The following is a 20,278-nucleotide window of genomic DNA, read 5'->3' on the forward strand; positions in this document are numbered from 1 at the left end:
AGCTCCTTGAGTAAGCCCAACCTTCTGCCCTTGGCTGGCTAGGACAGCTCTGCAATTAAAGAGCAGGAATCGATCGTCTACTGCCACGGATCGGAAGATGTGCTGACACAGACTTTTCATATTCAATTTTAGCCCTGTGATGGAAGAAACTAATAATTGGATCGGAGCACGCGGAAGCGTGCCTATTTCGCCAACAAATAATGCAAAAAAGGGAAAATGCCATAGCGAGGTGCAGGAGCCATCTTTGACTTGAATCGTGGCATCTACTCTGGACGATGCTTGGAAAAGAGAAGGATCCTCAAGCAACATGGGATTGTTCATCCGGCGCAGCACTCCATCGACCATCGTATCCTATTAAATAAATTTTATGTCGGCCGCCTATAATTATAAGTGTCAGTCTGCGGCTCAACTATAAGAATTCAATCGTAATAATCCTTTTAGAAACGTATAGCAGTAGACTAGGGCCCTGTTTTGACCATGATTCGTTGTTCATGAAGAAATTTTTTCGCCCCTTTGACCACCAATTAGAGATATTAAATGAAGTCTAACAAAAAAAATCACCTCCACAACTATAGTACTGTCGCAGTTACTGTAGCTAATAAAACATTTGAACGCACGATTAGAGGATGATTAGAGAAAGGTTATTGTAGCATTACTGTTACAAATCCAATTGATTAATTAGGCTTATTAGATTCAGCTCGCAAAGTTGCATCTATCTGTGAAAAGATTTTATAAATAAACTTCATTTAGTACTCTATGCATACATTCGTCTTTTTATAAAAATATTTTCGAGGGCAGCCAAACATGGGCTATAGAGGATGATTTGGGTAAATTTACCTCAAAATAAATGTTTACCTCAAGTAGGTGTCGTAAATGTTTTACAGCTGTTGCACACATACATTTATCTACTAGAAGCTTAGCTTTTCTTTTCTTTCCTTATTTTAACAGGGTATATGCTTCATCTAATAATCATCTCTGTCAAAAGACAGAGAAAATTGGTCAACGTTCTTCCACGTTCATAATAATAACTCATACTTGTACGACCAGAAAGGAATCACATAGAATAACTTGTGGTGCTAGTGGATAAGTGTACGGCTTCACAACCGAAGCTGACTGCAAAGTGCAAACCATCGTATATCTAGAATATGTTTGGACTCAAGCAACTAATTTTAGCTCTCGCTAGTAGATCCAAATCTGTTAAATATATCTATCTAGTTAATTTCCAACTAACAACATATCCAGATAGCTTCCTCTACTAACCATCCATTAGCTCTGGCTGATCCAAAACAGTATCTTAACTCTGGGCACGTGAAGACAGAAACTCAACTAGTAAGACCCTGTTTGGTTTTGAGAAGTCTCTAGCCTCTCCAAAAGTCCCTGGGGCTAAACAAAAGTCCCACCCTGTTTTAATGGAGTGTTCAAAAGACTTCTTTACCCCTTCTCCCTGCATGCATGCGCCCAGACGCCCTACCCTTCACCTGTGCCGAACCTCCGGCATGTCTGACGCGCCCGGCGGCGGCGAGCTCCTCAAGCTCGGTCTCGCCGGCCTCAAGCTCGGCGGCGGAGAGGCGGAGGCGCGCGGAGTCGTCGGGACTCCTGGCCCACGCGCGGCACCTTGCGGTGTGGCCTCGCAGCTGCGAGGCAACTTGACGGCGCAATGTGCGGGTGCGGGGTGGTGCGGACGGCACGGGTGCGCGGCAGCGGGAGGGCGCGGCCTCGTGGGCTCAGATCCGGCGCATGGCCGGTGGCGGCGAGGCGCCCCTCCTCCTCCTCCCTCGCGGTCGGCGGGCTCGGCTCCAGCGCGCGGCCTCCATCCCCTGCGCCAGCATGCGGGTGCGCACGACCGTCGAGTTCGAGAGGATCTGCGGCGACGGCGAGCTCCGCGGCGGTCGTCGAACTCCGGCCATGGCGGCGGGCGTCGAGCTCCGACCTCTCCAGGCCGGCATGCGGGAGCAACGCCGGGAGGTGGAGCGGGCGGGTGAGCGCACGGCGGGCTTCGGCGGGCGGGCCGGGCGGTGGTTGCAAGGTGGAGCGAGCACTGGCGGCGACACGGCTCGAATCGGCGGGCGGGCGAAGTAGAGGCGCGCGTGGCGGGGGGGGGGGGGGGGGGGACGGGGGATGGTGGCGGCGGCAGAGAGGGGAACGGGTTGGGGGAGAGGACGAGAGAGCCAGAGGATGTGGATGAGGGGGGCGCATCTCGGTGGGGGAGGGGCGGACCGAGGATAGGGTAGGGGCAGTAGGTGGGAATATAGCCCAAAAGTCTCAAAAAGCTACTCAAGAGGGTCTTCTCCAAAAAAAATCTTTACCCCAAAAAAGTCCATAAAAGTCCCACCTTGTTTGGGTTAAAAGTCCCATAAATCCCAAAGACTTCTACAAAAGTCCCTCAAACCAAACAGGACCTAAAATGTTTCTCGTTCATTTTGCTGATTTGGTACCTGTCCAAGTCCAATCAGCTGTTGTTGAAGCCAGCTCAGAGATGTCATATTTGACTTCAAAACGAATCATGGCACTCTACTAGCTGATTAATCTCCTGGCGATGACTCGGAGAACAGCAAGGGCGGGTTCACAAGCAACCTCCGATTCTATACACACACACACACATCGATCATGCATCCGTGTAAACTCGTAGCAATAGTACGTCCACATCCCTCTATAAATGAAACAAGCAACCGCCCCAATCCATCACCACACCACCAGCTAATAATCAGCCCAAACCAACCAGCACAATGTGGAGCCCCAAGCTCTTCCTCGTCTCCCTCTGCATCTCGGCCCTGTCGACATGCACGGCGGCCGGTGGCGGCAAGCCCCTGGTCTCGGCCGTCACCAAGGACGCGTCCACCTCCCTCTACACGGCGCCGCTTAAGGACGGCCGCCCGCTTGTGCTGGACCTCTCCGGCCCGGTCATCACCCTGACGACGTGCTCCTCCAAGAACGGGACGGTCACGACGCTGTCCGCGAACGCCACCGACGGCGCGAACCCGCTGTTCCCGGTGTCCTTCCCCGCCGCGGCCTCCTGCGGCGCGCCGCCGAAGCTGCCGGCAGCCGCCGTCGGCGTCGCGGGGCTCGGGCCCTCGAGCCAGTCGTTCCTGGCGCAGGTCGCGCGCACGCAGAAGGTCGCCAACAAGCTGGCGCTCTGCCTCCCGAGCGACGGCAAGACGACGAGCGGCAACAGCGTGGGCGTGGCCATCTTCGGCGGGGGCCCCCTGATCTTCCCGGACCGCGGCGACTTCACGACCATGCTGGCCGGCACGGCTCCGCTCCGCGGGTTCAGCGGGTCCCCCGGGTACTACGTCACCGCCACCGGCATCGCCGTGGAGCAGACCCGGATCGGCGTGACTGGGCCGCTCGTCGTCGGGCTGAGCTCGACGGCCCCCTACACGGCGCTCCGCCCCGACGTGTACGCCGCCTTGGTGAGGGCCTTCGACCAGGCCGCGACCGGGCCCAACTTCCCCTGGATGTCGAGGGTCGCCGCCGTCGCGCCCTTCGAGCGGTGCTACGACTCGACGAAGCTGCCGCCGACGCGTTCGGGCTACGCCGTGCCGCAGATCGACCTGGTCCTGGAGGGCGGGAGCACCTACTTCGTGACCGGCGGCAACTCCATGGTGCAGGTGAGCGCCAACACGGCCTGCCTCGGGTTCGTCCGGGCGGCCGGCCAGGCCCCGGCGGCGGTGCTCGGCGGGTTCCAGATGGAGAACCGCCTGCTGGTGCTCGACGTGGAGAAGAAGCAGCTCGGCTTCACCACCTTCCTCAACGGGGTAGGGCTCTCCTGCAGCAACTTCAACTTCACCCTCGCCGCCTAGTGGGGTGCGGAATCTCGACGACGCTGCACTGGATTGTGTTGTAATAACAGCTTTCGCTGTGTATCAATAAATTCGGAATAAATTGGACTGATCTAGACTGATCGATCGATGATGATGCGGATCAGCACTGCAGCAAATTATGACAGCTATCCATCCCGACGTACTGTTTGTCCTTTCTGTTCTCTATTACTCGGATCTCATTCTCATCACGGGTCTGCAGTCTGAATATGCCCCCTTTTTGTGAGAGCACATCTGGAGTCATCTGACTAATAGTACTACGTATAGCCAAGACAAATTCTTACAGAAATTAAGCAACGTACGTGCGCAACGGGTAGTTGGCAAAATAGGTTACGTGGGAGTGCAAGATTTTGCTAGGGAAGCGTGCGACCGTGGACGATGTTCAGCGGCCGGGGTGGAAGCTGGAACACCAAATTCCAGGGTCCTCTCCACTCAATCCAGGAGATAAATACGTCGGCAGCCGGCAAGATCACCATCTCCTTGTCGGTGGACCGGGTTCGCCGACTGGTCAAGTTGACAAAATAAAAAAACGATGAATTCTGAGAGCGTGTCCCATCGTGACGGGACAGGTGTGCTTGAGTATATTTTTCTTTTTCTTTTTCTTTTCTTAACGGTGGGGAAATCGACACATTTTAACGCGAGTTGGGTGATGGGGAATTAAAATGTTGATGAGAATAAACAATTTACTATATACTCCTCCTCCGTCTTGAAATATAAGATGTTCTCGGTTTTTTTACACAGATTAGGTAGATAGAGAAAAACACATATACCTGTCATTAGTGCACTGTTCAGTTAATCAATTACTTACTTTTCAGCTACTACCACTACTACAGAAATGATTTGTAGCAACACCCCAAATTTTTTTTCAGGGATGGACCAAAAAAACTACCGATCCTACTAATAGGGCGCGTGTACTGTAGCAAACGAGCCGCCTCTGGAAATGTATTTGTAGGGGCGGCTCACCCCCTAGGCCGCCCCTGAAAATGAAATTTGTAGGGACGGCCCAGGGGATGGGCCGCTGGGCCGCCCCTAAAAAGGTGTATAAAAATCTGGGCCCTTCTTCCTCGTCCCGACCCCCCATTATTTGGTCGGAAGAGGAGCTCCCCCAAGATCTAAAAAAAGAAAAAAGAGGGGGGAGGAGGTTTTCAAGTTGAATTCATTCGAGTTGGAGGGTCTACGAGGTAAGTTAACGCTAATTCTCTCTCGTTTTTTAGCTCTTTTGTTAGTTTTATGGCTCAAATGGGGCTCTATTAGCCTCTAACTAGATCTAGATCTCCATAGTTTGGATTAGCCATTTGAGACACCATTTCTCTCAAACTTTTGGATGAAGTTGTGCTATTTTTGTAGGAGAACAAGATTATGTTATCATTTGGACTCAATCTATAGTTTTAGTCTCATTCTTAAGAAAATAGTGCCCAAGATCTATGGAGGAGAGAGAAGAAGATTTTTTTCCTATTTTACAAAGATACCTATTATTTTTTTTCCATATTTTGTGGTAATATAATATGCTGAGTTTTGATTGTTTGTACTTAGTAGTAGTTAAATCAAATTTTTTTCAACACATATGCATATATATAAGTATATATTTATATAAATTTAAGGCACCATTTCTGTTGATTTATTTGTTTTTATGTATTTACATTAAAACTTGATTGTGTTAATACATTTTATTTATTTGGTGTTGTTCAGAGATGGAAAGGACATGGATGTACAAGGCAAATAGGACGGAACCCTATTTCCATGGAGAGCTTAACAAATTCATTAATGTTGCGCAGAACCATGCAAGAAATGAGAAGACACAATGGGTATATTGCCCATGCAAAGCATGCAAGAATTTGAGAGTGTTCAGCGACCCAACTACAATCAGATCGCATGTGATAGTGAGTGGATTTGTTAAGGACTACATGATCTGGAAGAAACATGGCGAGACGAATGCTCCCCCTCCGGCGAATAATCCACCGGATGAAATGATACTAGACGAGAAGTTTGACAGAATGTTTGATGCTTATATTGATGATGATGGCGAAGGTGGTGATGACGGTGTTGGTGGATTCCATGGTGATGATGTTGATGACGGGCCCATCGATGGTGAGAGCAGTGATGAGGAAATTGACGATGGTGATTTTCTGAGCCAGTTGTTGCGGAACACCGAAACGGAGGTATTGGTTGCTAATGCCAGGGGGTTACCAAACTTTGATACGGTTAGAAAATCAGCAGAGGAAAATATATATGAGCGATCGAAGGGATGCCCGAAACACTAGACCATACTTCGTTTTGTAATTGAGCTGTTGATTCTGAAGGCTAAGCATGGTTGGTCAGATGGTAGTTTCAATGATCTGCTGCGTATCTTGGGTTGTTAGCTTCCAAAGCCAAATAAAGTGCCAGCAAACACATACCGAGCAAAGAAGCTTGTCAGTCCGTTCACCATGGGTGTGGAAAGAATCCATGCATGTCTAAATCATTGTATATTGTATCGTGGGGATGCTTTTAAAGACTTGAAAAAATGCCCTGTATGTTCCGCAATTCGGTACAAAAATAATGCCGGATACTGTGGTGACGACAATCAAGGTCCAACAGGTGTGAATAAGGGGAAGGGGAACATGGCGAAGATTAATAGTGCTGCCTCCATTGAGACAGATGACGCTACTTTAGGCATTTCTGTGAAACAGGGCAGAATTCCCGCCATGGTTATGTGGTACCTCCCAGTTTCTGATCGCCTTATGTGTTTCTTCTCGAACCCAAAGGATGCTGAGCTAATGCGATGGTGGGATTTAGATAAGCGCAAAAAGGGTAACGGAAAGCTTCGACATCCAGCTGATGCTCGGTAGTGGAAGGAATTCGATGACAAGTACTATCTGGAATTTGGGAACGACCCAAGAAATGTTCGGTTCTCGTTGAGTACGGATGGAATGAATCCGTTTGGTGAAAGAAGTAGCACCCACAGCACATGTCCAGTGATACTGAGAATGTACAACATGCCTACATGGCTGTGCCAGAAGAGGAAGTATCTTTTGCTATCCATGCTTATACAGGGCCCCAAGCATTCTGGCATCGATATAGACATTTTCTTGAGCCTCTGATGCAAGAGATGGAAACTTTATGGAAGGAGGGTATCGATATATATGATGATTTTGCACGGCAGCCCTTTAATCTTAGAGCTACTATATTCGTCACTATCCATGATTATCAGGCATTGTTTGTCCTGTTAGGACCGATCAAAGGTAGGACGGGATGCACGGTGTGCGTGGATGACACCATATCGGCTTTCCTTGAGGGTTCTCGGAAGCTAGTTACCTTGGATACAAACGCTTCTTGGTTGAAGGGCATAGGTACTAAAGTAAGAAGTTCTATAATCATTTTGATGGCAATCCTGAATTCTGTTCTACTCCAGAATGATGAGATGGGCATTATGTTTTTAATATGGTCCGAAACATCAATGCCATTTATGGGAAGAAGAAGGAAGATGGGAAGAAGAGAAAGAGAGATAAGGCACCTATCGAAGGCGTACCATTCAAGAAACAATCCATCTTCTACAAGTACTTGCCGTATTGGGCAGATCTTGAGGTCCGCCATGCAATCGATGGTATGCACCTCAAGAAGAATGTGTTTGGTAGCACAGTTGGGCTCCTTCTGGAGACATTTGTCAAAACAAAGGATACGTACAAGTCACGACAGGACTTGGTAGCCATGAAGATAAGAAAAGATCTTTACCCCATTGACAAAGGGAATGGTAGATATGAACTTCCCCCAGCTAGCTACAACTTGACATGTGATGAGAAGAAGGCAATGTGCGAGAGCTTAAGAGGGATCAGAGTCCCGAGTCGTTTCACGTCCAACATAAGGAAACTAGTGTCGATGAAAGATTTGTCACTATGCGGCTATAACTGTCATGATTGCTATGTGTTGCTGACATTGTTCCTCCCGATTGCAATCAGAGCGATCAAGCCAGTATATGCAAAGATGGTAATCACTCGGTTGTCTTACTTCTTCAATAGGATTTCACAAAAAGTGATCAACGAAGATGAGTTTTAGCATCTCAAAGAATTCATTGGGGAGACTATGGCACAACTCGAGATGTGCATCCCTCCGGGATTTATTGATATAATCGAACACCTAATGATTCACATGGTCGATCAGATACGGGCACTTGGTCCACTTTACCTACACGAAATGTGGACGTATGAGCATTTTATGTCCATCCTCAACCGGTACGTATTGAATCGTGCTCATCTTGAGGGGTCCATGATAGAGGGATACAGTACTGAGGAAGTCATTGAGTCTTGCCTTGGTTACTTACAGGATAATGTGTCCATTGGTTTGCCAACTCCACAATTTTTGGGGAGGTTGGAAGGTGTTGGCACAGTAGGGAGGAAAATCTTCATCGACAAAGATTTCAAAGGTGTGCAGCAAGCACATTATAGCATCTTGCAGCACCTCACGATAATGACACCTTTAGTCAACGAACACTTGAGCATGATTTATGCAGAGAGTAATGGCCACTCGGATGATTGGTTCATGAGAGAGCACAAACGTCGACTAACTGCATGGTTGAAGGAACTGCATCTACCAGATGGGGAGACTGTGGATGAGCAAACAATCAAAAGATTGGCAGCTGGCCCATCTAGCCAAGTCACATCCTGGCAAGGGTATGATATTAATGGATATCTATTCTATACTGGCACCAAGGATAGAAAGACTGTGTCCCAGAATAGCGGTGTTCGTATTGAGGCCTTAGAAGAGAGAACAAGTCAAAATACAACATATTTTGGTGTCACTGATGATATATGGGAAGTGCACTATGGTTCCAACATACAAATCCCGGTCTTTCGGTGTCGTTGGGTCAAACACACGAAAGATGTTGAGGTGGACGGCTATGGATTGACGATTGTTGACCTCAACAATATTGGTTATAAAGACGACCCATGGGTACTAGCTTCACAGGTTGCACAGGTACTGTATGTTGTTGATCCTGCAAAAAAGACAAAACATGTTGTCGTCTCTGGAAAACAAGATATCATCGGAGTTGAGGGTATCGATGATGTGGAAGAATATAATCAGTATGATCAAATGAACCTTTTCACAGATCTAGCATAGAAGATGAAGATTATAGAAGCAGGCATAAGACAAGACGACAAGCCATGGGCACGCAAAGATGGCAAATCAAGAATTGTTACAGCTTAAATATCTCATGAATTTCTGTATTTTGAAATAATTATTAGTATGAATGTCACTTGTTACTGTATTAACATTTGAGGTCTTTGTGTATGAACATTTCTATTTGCTATATACATTGACATGTGACTTAGGTATTTTTCTTATGTTCTCAAAATCACAATATGATTATGGAAAAAGTTTCATAAATATTCGATGTGTTTTACTATTTATTTTCCATTAAATGAATTTTTGGAATAATTTTGGAAAATGAAATCAATTTCCAGGGGCGGGCGGGGCGTCACCCGCCCCAACAAATTATTTTCCAAAATTTATCTAAAAATTTGTTTAATGCAAAATAAATAGTAAAACACATCGCAAATTCATGAAATTTAAGCCATAGAAATATGCTGACCTATAGACCTAGAAAAAATTATGAAATACATAATTTAATGCTTTTATTGTTTAAGAGTGTGCAAAATATAAAGTTAGTGCTAAGGGTACGTTGATATGTAGTGTATAGGGTTACTTTGTAGTTTGGACACTTTTTTCAATAAATGCAGTAAAATATGATTTTTATATTTTTTCCATGGTGATACATAGCATAGTATACGTATGGGAAAAATTTCAAATATTTTTGATGTGTTTTACTATTTGTTTTGCATTAAAAGAAGTATGGGATAATTTTGGAAAATAATTTCTAGGGGCGGACGGGGGCATAGCCCGCCCCTAGAAATCAATTTTCAGGGGCGGGCGGGGGCGCCGCCCCTACAAATCCATTTGTAGGGGCGGGTGACGCCCCCGCCCGCCCCTGGAAATGGCGACTATATATACAGCTGGGACTTAGAAAAATTTCAACCGTGAGGGCGCACTACAGACCGACGCCGGGAGGCTGCCGAAATTTTTCGTGCTCTCTCCCCGCTCCGCCGGTGCTCCCCGCGCACCGCCGCTCCTCCTCCTCACCCCGCGCGCTGCCGCTCCTCCTCGGCCCGCGCCGGCGCTCCTGCTCCTCGCTCCGTGCCCGCTTGGTGCTTCCTCGGCCCCGGCCCTTCTCCGCGCGCACGGATCCGCCGGATCCAACCTTCACCGTTCCCCGCACTGCCGCCGCTCGTCCCCAGGCCGGCCTCCACCCTAGGCCCGCTTCCTCCTCCTTGATGACGACCGCCGCCGCTGCTCCTCCCCGAGCCCTCCTCCTCCGCCCCTCGTGCCTCCCACTCCGGTCCGCCGCCGAGCGCCGCCGCCGCCTTTCCTCGACGCCGAGCGCCGCTCCTCCCCAAGCCCTCCTCCACCCTGGGCCCGCCTCCTCCCCGCGCGCCTCCTCCTCGCCCCGGCCCCGCCTCCGTGCCCCTGCCTCACCGCCGACGCCGTACGAAGGTGCCGAGGACCCGATTGCTTTTTCAAAATCTTGGCATGGACCTTAGTGCAAATTGTTTGTGAATTTGAGTATAGAATTTTAGTGCAAAATCTTGGCAGGGACCTTAGTGCAAATTGAGTGATGAATTTGAGTATAGAATTTGAGTGCAAAATCTCGAGAGGGACCTTAGTGCAAATTGCTTTTTCAAAATCTTGGCAGGGACCTTAGTGCAAATAGTGCAAATTAAGTATAGAATTTGAGTATATGAAAATTTTTCTGTACACGTGAAATGAAAATTTATTCTATACTTCATTTCTAATGTACATTTGAATTTGATATAAAATTTGAGTATATGAAATTTGAGCATGTGAATTTGAGTATATGGAATTTTTCAGTACTTGTGATATTCACGTCGCTAGTATTGTTAATTTCAAATGTACATTTGAATTTGATATGAAATTTGATATTCCTTCGTCAGTATTGTTAATTTCACTTGTCTAAATTTTTAATGTTTATATGCATTTAATTATAAATTTCATTTTGTTTACTGTGATTTAAATTGCAAATTCAAATATATCGTCGATGGCTATGTAGTGAAAAAATCGTAGATGGATCCATCGTTGCCATCTTCGTCCCGAAGGGATGATGCCGCACCACAAGGTGAGGGTGGTGACGAACATGAAAGAATTGCATCCCAGTTTGAGTGGGACGAGGAGTACGACCGCAATTCCGTATCTGATGACGAGGAGGGTCCTAGGATTGATCAAGGGGCATGGGTCGATGGCAAGTGGCAAGATCCGATTGATCCATTCCCTGTTGAAACAAGACAAAGCCGTTCAAGGGAGGAACTTGATCCGGATTACGAACTGGAACCACATCAGGTAATGCATATAAGATTGAACCAATACTATATGTTTTCATAGACTACGTGTAACGAATTGTCGGATTGTATGATCCATGTAGGCGGCAGAGACAGGAACGGGTAAGCACAGACGCCGACCCCCTAGCCCTACAGAGAAAGACAATGCAAGCTCAGGCCCTGATCCTGCAACTACATCCTCGGAGAACAAAAACAAAAGGAAACGGGGTCAACGAGGAAGAAACCACTACCCCGAAGGGAAGTATACAGTTAATGCAGTTAGCGCGGCAGGAGAGCCCGTAGAACCCCCGGAGATTGCAGCAAAGTTCTGTAACGCCATCGGTGCTATAATCAGAACAAAAATGGTTTTGGATCCAACAATCGCCAATTGGGCGCTGGTTCCCGCGGGCAAGAAAGAAGCAATGTGGCAGTTGTTGAGCGGTACTTTTTTCTGCCAAGAGGAACAACAGAGAAAGTTAAGTATTATGCTACGAAGATGCTAGGTGAAGCTTTTCGCCGGTGGAAAAGTCACCTGAATACCGAGTACGTCCAGAAGGGTCGAACTCCATTTTCAGAATTTGGGGACATCACACCAGCACAGTGGGAAGAATTTGTTCGACAAAAGACCACTGAAGAAGCTCTAGCCCTTAGCCAGAAAAATAGAGAACTAGCACAGAGCAACATACACAAAGTCCATCTTGGACCAGGTGGGTACATAAGGAAGGTGGACCAATGGCGGCGTCAAAGAGAGGTGGCAATAGCTGCCGGGCAGCCGGATCCTTACGAAGGATTGAATGAACGTGGATGGCGGTGGCTTGAAGCAAGGAAGCCAAAAATAGTTGAAGGAAAGCCAAAATTTGATCACCCCGAGACCGAAGCGGTGGCAGACAAAATGTTAGAAGTTCCCGAGCTTCAAAAACAAGGAAAGTTCAAACCACATAGGGAGTGGGATGTGCTAAGTACAGCAATTGGGTCAAAGAAGCATGGAGGGCGCGTCAGGGGCTTGTCCTCTAAGTTGAGCCTCAAGGATGGGTTCGAGAAGGTCCGGTCAAGGTACAGGAGCCATGACCGCTACAAAGAAGAAATTGTGGTAGCAGCAAAGATTACAATGGAGGCACAGTTTAAGGATTTGTTGAGGGCAACAGTTGTGGACCAGCAGTCGGGGCTACTTTTGTTCAACTCGGCGCAAGAGGTGGGGCAAAACTAGTTGGTGGTCATGTCGGCACACCCTCCGGTACTTGCCCAACCGAGTACATGTGCTCAGAGCAGTGTCGCCTCGACCACTGGAGAGCTATATCCGGTGGATTGAATAACAACAACTACTCCTGCTTGTTGCTCTATCTGATCGGCAAGGCCGGGAAGACAAAAGAAGTCGCTAAGGCCCTGGTAGAGCACGTCGGGGGTTTATTAGAGGGGAAGCCGGTCCCACCCCTGTATGCATGCGTACAAGTGGAGCAAGTATTGAATTTAATTTATGAGTATAATGAGATAGACAACCCCACTGCAGATGGGAAGAATTGCCTTGGACAATGTGTCGGCAGCACAATTCTTTGGCATAAGTGAGATATCGTATTGCTTGATCAAATACCCTCGGCTCCGCGAAATGCATTACCACCGGCTCCGCGATCACCACCTGCTCCGCGATCACCACCTGCTCCACGATCACCACCGGCTCCACCATCGCGAGATGCATCACCACAGGCTCCACGATCACCACGGGCTCCATCCTGAGAGGCATCACCAGCTCCACTCCGAGAGGAAACTCTACTGGCCCCGCGATCACCACCAGATCCACTCCGAGAGGCATCACCACCTGCCCCGCGATCACCACCGGCTACATCCTGAGAGGCATCTCCACCTGCCCCGCGATCATCGGCCCCGACAAAGGCTCCAATAGTAGCATAGAAACAACAGCCGCCGCATGAGGTGCCGCGAGTGATACGTGCTTATGGGGAGCTAAAGGACGGGAAAGAGATTGCAGACTTGTGCCACAAGGCAAACATGAAAAAGGCTGATCCAAAGCCTAAAGCAAAGGAAAAGACAAAGGCAAAGTCAAAAGATGATTCAACCTCTACTGCTAAAAGATCAAGATTTTCCTAGCCCCGTACTGACACGAACTTCAAAGAAATAGTCGGGGTCAATGAGATTCCAGATTTGCCTAATTGTCCTAAGAAGTTTACGTACGGACAACCACTTCTACCTGATTGGTGCCTCCAGGATGGTCCAAGTGAAATGCAGCGGATGCATAATTGGTACATTAGGGCATGCAGACTTGGGCTTCGTACCATATTCGCTCCATACTATTCCCAAGTATTTGGACCTGCAGGCCCTGGCATCACTGATGTCTTGTTCGATTTTCAAGACATCCACGCTACGTTCCGCCTCAAAGGACTTGACATCAAGATGGTTAGACTATGGTGCATGTAAGTGCCTCATTGATACTTAATTTCTTTTATGCTATTGTCTTAACTACTATATATATGCATATCTTATTAATTATATAATTCTATTCTACAGGATGCAAATAAGTGATGCATATATCTTAGGTAGAAGGATCAAGTATCTTGATCCTCTAGCAATTTGTGAGGCCAAGCACAACGGGACAAATATGTGGAAAGAGGACCACGATCTCTTCAAGAACTGTAAAACGCCTGCGCAAATAGCTAAGGAACGAAAATTTCACCTCAAAGAGGCCATGAAGATGGTGGCGGCCTACATAGCAAAAATGATGAAAAAATGGGAAGATGATGCTGATGTCATTTTTGCGCCATATAACATTAGGTACTTCTACTTTCAATCATTTGTTACAATATACACTTGCTACGATTCATAACTAAAAAATACATATTTAATATTGCAGAAATCACTGGATCAGTTTTGCACTGCAACCCAATATTGGAAGAGTCCTTGTCTTTGACTCCTTGGATTGGCCAAAGAAACATACACTGATTTCTTATTCATCCTCAGAATGTTAGTGCACTTACTATGCTTCATACGTACATCATGTAAAATTTTGCATAAATAACATGCATTTATAGACTAACTTCTCACTTCTATCTTTTTCAAACAGGGCTTACCAGCAATATATTGCATTAAATGGTGCGCATCCCCCTGAGAAGCTTAAAGAAATGACTCTACGCACACACTTTCCGTGCCACAAGCAACCTGCTTGCTCCGTGTACTGCAGGTATTACTTGTGCGAGCATCTCAGGGTACAAGGGAGATACACAACTGATCCTGAAAATGTAAGGGACTACTATTTATTACGCATAGATTTATATGTGTTACATTATTTTTGTGTATGTCTAACACTTGTGCTTACTTTTTTCATGTATTGTCGTTAATTTCAGGACCATCCCGAAAGGAACTATGGACAACTTCATGAGAACAATTTCTAGAAGTAGTTGCCGATTTATGCCATTTCATCATGCACGAAGTGATCAACCCGAGGGGATCATTTTATGATAAACACAGCGAATTAGCAACGGAGAGTAAATATCTTGGTCTTCGTGAGTGGGAGAACAAGAAGCACTGTGCCTCCTCTAGTAGCGTCGGTAAATAGGAGAAAACCATGTATTCAAGATACAATTTTAATGATGTACTATATTAGTTATATATGCTTTGTAATGATACATGTGTGTGGTTAATCACTACATTTAATTTTGCATTCGTATTTATTAATATTTATGAAAGGTTCCACATCGATCACTAGGACATTCGATTGTGAACTAGCTCGATAGAACAATATAGTGGAGATTCGATTGCGAACTAGCTCCATAGAACAATATAGCGGGAATCCATATTTCAAATCGCTGTATTTTTTTGTGGGCCCAAAAAACATTTCCAGGGGCGGGCGACCGCATGAGCCGCCCCTGGAAATAGATTTTCTGGGGCGGTCCACCCCACAAACCGCCCTTGGTAATCCATTTCTAGGGGCGGTTTGGGGCGTGGACCGCCCCTGAAAATCGATTTCCAGTGGTGGCTCATGCGGTCGCCCGCCCCTGGAAATCTATTTTTAGGAGCGGGTAACGCACCCGCTCCTAGAAATAGCTATTTCTAGGAGCGGAGATTAGGGGTTGGTGCGCCGTCTGCCCCTAGAAATAGGATTTAGCCCGCCCCTACAAACCTTTTTTTGTAGTAGTGTATACCAAAATCAAGGAGATTAGCAAGCCTTTTTAGACCAATTTCAGTGAAAATGGAATAGGAGTGTGACGGGTAATTTGCCGACATGACAGCCTTACTATGAAGTGAGAGGAGGTAGAGTTTCTAGAGATGTTAGAGCAGCGTCATCATTAGGGATGTAAACAGTACAGATACGAACCGATATTACTGATATCATATTTGTTTTCATATTTGTGTTCGAATACGAAGTCGGATATGGATAGTATTATTTTTTTGCCTGATATATCGACATCATAAAAATATAACTTTTGAGCATTTGGATACGGATCGATTATGGATATTGGATATTCGGAATTGGATAAGGACGGATAAAAACCCTTCCAGATCGGATCGAATTCGAATACGGTCAGGAAATATCTGTACGATTTACATCCCTAGTCGTCACTCTTTCGGCTTGGTTACCTAGTTCATAGTTTTGATAACCGTGCAATGACACTCCACACTGAGACTGGCCTTATCCAAAGGACTCTATGATGTCATATATTTGAGTACAAATTTTAAACCCTATAAGATCTTACATTCTAGGACAGATGGAGTAGCCAATAAAATGATTTATTAGGAACCTATATACAATTGCATCCAACAATAATGGTGAAGGAGAAAAATGTTTTTTCTCTATCCTTCTCTCTATATAAGGTCCCCACGAGGGTTTGGGGTTGCCTTTTTTTTTGTACTCCACTGGTTTCACACAACCCTAGATGGCAATGTTTCGCAACCAAATTACAAAATCGATGCAATACCACCTATCTAATGCAACTAGTTCGGTGTGGTTGCAAAGATTTCTGTGGCAATAGGCATAAAATCTAGTAGTGTCTGTTCGAACGATCTAGTTCAGCCACGTAATGCCTGAGATCATGCATGATATATTATTTACGAAAATGGATGCCCCAGTTTTTGTAAACTAGATCACATGGTTTGGCAACTGTGAAGAGGAGAGAAGCAGTAGAGGAAGCGCTGACGAGAGCTCAACGATAGTTCGAGGACCTGAAGAAGCAACAGAAAGAGATCAATCTCATCCTTAAGAGAATTTTACTGGTGATCACCGTTGGTACCTCTTCTAGCCCTGATCCTCTATCATTACCTCCAGTAATTGTGCGATGTCATAATGTGGGTACTGAACTATCTGTGGTGGTGTGATGAACTATATGTGGTTGCAACTTATGTGATACACTTCTTGTGATTTCCTGCTAGATCATTTGGCGTTCTATAACAGAATGGTTCTGTGATGAAATGATTTTGTGATGAAAGTGGCACGTGGAACTTGAAACGAACATGGCACCATTTATACCATTTCGAGTGATTTTGGTGATCGAATGACAACACAACACTTGGACTAATATGATTGTTAAGATGACCATTCTCAGGCTTTTAGGTTCAAGTGATGACAAAGAGAAAGAGAAGATAGGCGTAGCAAGGCCCAAAGGGCCGCCCCTACGGGGGGTCCGTATCACCGGAAGAACCGACGCATGAGCATCGGTGCATCCGATGGTTGTCGGAAGAACCGACGCCATGGTATTTTGGTGCAGAAGGGAATCGAAGCCAAGTCAGCTTATAGGCACCGGATGAACCGATGGTTCAAAAAGGGGCATCGGTGTATTGGGCGTACTGTGTTCCAGAGACGATGCAAGTCGCGCAAGAGCCAAGTCTTCAGCACCGGTTGAACCGGTGAAGCATCGGTGCATACCATCGGTGTAATGACGTCAGCAGAAGAGTTGAGTGCTGTGAGTGACCGGATTAACTGACGGCTAAGCATCGGTTGAACCGGTGGTCACTGTGTCAGCTGTCAGGAGTTCAACGGCTACTTCGGGTCTGAGAGTGACCGGATGAACTGACGCTACCCCAGGCAGAGGCATCGGTTCATCCGGTGATACACAGATTTTCTGCTGACCGTTGGAGCAACGGCTACAAGACTTAGTGGCCTATATATACGCCTCACCCCGGCCATTTGAAGTTTGCTGGAGTTGCTGGACATCCCACACACACCCAAGAACATCTCCAAGCCATACAAGAACATCAAGATCATATCCTTAGCCCTTAGCACACTTTGAGAGTGTTGTGTAAAGGATTAGCTCTTAGTGAGTGAGATTGCAAGGCTTCGAGCCTTTGTGCTGTGGTTCATTAGCGAACCAAAACAAGATCTTGGTGCGCCGGCACCTTGGAGCGTGAAGCTCGCCGGCAACGTCATCTACTCTCCGACTTGGTGTGGAGCGGTGACGACATCTTTGTGCGGGGGACGTGGAGACCCCCATCCTTTGTGGAGAAGCTCCTTAGTGGAACCCGGGGCCAAGGTGACCGTAATTGTGTTCATGGAAGAGACTTGGTGGCCGAGTAGCAATACTCTTAGTGAGTGCTACAACAACGTGGATGTAGGTGTGCCTTTGTGGCTAACCGAACCATGGGATAAACACCCGCGTCAAGAGTTTGCTATCTCCTATCCCGCTCTTTAAGCTTCCGCATTTCATACTAGCAATTTGTATGCCTTTACTTTCATAGAATAGTTTCTTGATAGGAAAGGCTATATGTTGCTAAACTCTTTTGGGATAGGGGTTTCACACTAGAACAACCTAGTTGCACATCTAGATAGCATGTTTTAGTTTAAATTTTGTGCAAACTAGTTGGAGCCATAGGTCTAAGTTTTTATTAGTGCATAATTCACCCCCTCCCCCTCTTAGGCTAGAGCACCCGATCACTTTCAGAACTCTAGGAAAATGACACATTGAACAACCGAAAACTGACACGTGGAATTCTAGGAAAAACAATACGAGGAACAACCAGAAAGCAACACGTGCAATAGCCGGAAATGACACATGCGGTACTCTAGAAAAGACACATGGACCAATACACATACGATACATGGATTATCGAGAGAAAGACACATGGGTGAGCTAAGAAAGGACACGTGGAAACACGGGAAAATGACATGTGACCAAACATTAAAGTGACACGTGGCCTTCGCTCGTCTCGCTATGTGGCCTTCTACCAGCTCACCACGTATATCCTCTTTACAACACGTGCTGCCCAACACGTCACTTGCTAGTATGGACGAAGCCATGTGGAGTACTAGCGTGTCCCACCCATGTCGCTTAACGGCGCTAACGGTGTACCACAACACCTGCCAGTGTGGACGTGTACACATGAATCCGGGTGTCCTATAATGTTTCAGTGATGCGTTTCGAAACAAAAAACAGTTCTGTGATGAAAGTTTGTTCATCACAAGAAAAAATAGTTTTGTGATGTTTGCGGCCGTTTCATCACAGGAAAACAAACTTAATGCTCCATTTTTAATGAATTGAAATTCATCATAAGTTCGTTGCAGAACTTTCTTTGTGACGAATTTGGCTCTACAGTTACGAATCACTTTCGTCCCTAAAGCTACGATTTCCACTAGTGACCAGACCCCTCATCCATTTTTTACATTTATCCTGGTCGTTGTTTGGCCTGAGACTAATGATGGCATTTGTGCCAGGTCCAACACCTGGGACTCTGAAGGCGGGGAGTGAGGGGGTGCAATTAATCCAGGTTGGTTTCTCCAAACCGTGCTAAATTGTCATGCATAAAAGCCTTCTTCCTCCTCCTGCCTGGCCGAGCCATGAACAGAACAAGTTGCTGTGTGTTCATGGCGACAGCCGGCTTGGGGAGAAGCTCATGCCTTTTTTTCACATTTCTTGAAGATTGAACTTGCCCAAGTAATTCTAAAGGTCAACAATTTCATCTCCTACCTTTCTTAGTTAGTATTTTTCAGACAATACGACAATACAACATATCCAATATCCGCTCTGGTAAACATGGTTTCAGATTTACAATTCGACATTTGAATAGCATGTTACAGGTAGGGGAAAAAGATATTTCACTACTACATAAATGGTCTTTGGTCCTACACATTATTCCCGGCCACCATCGGACCCAGGACCAATAAAGACTTTAGTCTCGGGTCTAATAGCTAGGGGGCGGCGAGCGTGACATCCCACCCCAAAGCTTAATAGGACTAATAGGATACTCATAACAGCAAGTTGCAACTTCTTTTCCGGAAGCCGATCTTGAAAGAACTCCGAGGTTAAGGGTGCTTGGTCTGGAGCAATTTCGGGATGGATCACCGACCGGAAAGTTCTTCCCGGGTGCGCACGAGTGAGGACAAAGTGTGCAGAAAAGACTTGTGTTGGTCTGTGAGGGCAATCTATGTCCTAGAAAGCTGCCAAATGTAAGCGGGTCCCCCCTCGGAGAGGCAGTACGTTACAAAATGGTATCATAGCCGACTCCTGCGGTTTCATGGGCACGTATGGGTGTAAGTGCGCGGACATGAGCACGGGTGCATTGGGGGCGTAGATGCCACTGGCATGTGGATAGGCGCGTGACGGGTCAGTGTGCGGGCATCTGGGATGCACCATTGGCACTGGACGCACGGACCTGGCACAGGGACTGTTGGCACTAGACGCACGGATGTGGCACATGGGCCGTTGGCACTGGATGTACAAGACGTGGCCAAGAGAGGATGTTCCTGGCTTGGGATTGACCGACGAGGACATCGATCTTTTAAGAGGGTGAGTATGTGACATCCCGGCCTAGAGCTTAATAGGATTAATAGGATACTCATAACAGTAAGTTGTAACTTCTTTTCTGGAAGCCAGTCTCGAAAGAACTCCGAGGTTAAGCGTGCTTGGCCTAGAGCAATTTCGGGATGGGTCACTGACCGGAAAGTTCTTGCCGGGTGCGCATGAGTATGGACAAAGAGTGCAGAAAAGACTTGTGTTGGTCTGTGAGGGAAGTCTATATCCTAAAAAGTTGCCAGATGTAAGCGGGCCCGGCCTCGGGGAGCCAGGACATTACAGTGAGGAGCTTTAGTCCCGGTTGGAGCCACCAACCCGGACTAAAAGTCACCCTTTAGTTCCGGTTGATGGCTCCAACCGGGACCAAAGG

At 46.8% G+C, this 20,278-nt stretch overlaps 2 protein-coding genes across 2 annotated transcripts; both read left to right on the top strand.

Annotated features, from left to right (window-relative positions):
• The first annotated feature begins 2,674 nt into the window (after nt 1-2,674).
• LOC120704752 (chitinase CLP-like) lies at nt 2,675-3,959 on the top strand. The gene has a single exon (XM_039989264.1). The coding sequence runs from the start codon at nt 2,727-2,729 to the stop codon at nt 3,798-3,800; it is 1,074 nt and encodes a 357-aa protein (XP_039845198.1). The 5' UTR covers nt 2,675-2,726; the 3' UTR covers nt 3,801-3,959.
• A 1,550-nt stretch (nt 3,960-5,509) lies between these two features.
• LOC120702099 lies at nt 5,510-6,646 on the top strand. The gene is made up of 2 exons (XM_039985866.1): nt 5,510-6,019; nt 6,179-6,646. The coding sequence occupies exons 1-2, from the start codon at nt 5,510-5,512 to the stop codon at nt 6,644-6,646; spliced, it is 978 nt and encodes a 325-aa protein (XP_039841800.1).
• The last annotated feature ends 13,632 nt before the right edge of the window (nt 6,647-20,278 follow it).

Source organism: Panicum virgatum, chromosome 4K, assembly GCF_016808335.1.
Source record: "Panicum virgatum strain AP13 chromosome 4K, P.virgatum_v5, whole genome shotgun sequence".
In the NCBI taxonomy this organism is placed as follows: domain Eukaryota; kingdom Viridiplantae; phylum Streptophyta; class Magnoliopsida; order Poales; family Poaceae; genus Panicum; species Panicum virgatum.

Excerpts from the sequence above, each read along its gene's own strand:
- LOC120702099 (XM_039985866.1), top strand. The coding sequence starts at position 5,510 with ATGGAAAGGACATGGATGTACAAGGCAAATAGGACGGAACCCTATTTC. Across the intron at positions 6,020-6,178 it reads GGTTACCAAACTTTGATACG|CTTCCAAAGCCAAATAAAGT; the intron begins GTTAGAAAATCA and ends TTGGGTTGTTAG.
- LOC120704752 (XM_039989264.1), top strand. The coding sequence starts at position 2,727 with ATGTGGAGCCCCAAGCTCTTCCTCGTCTCCCTCTGCATCTCGGCCCTG.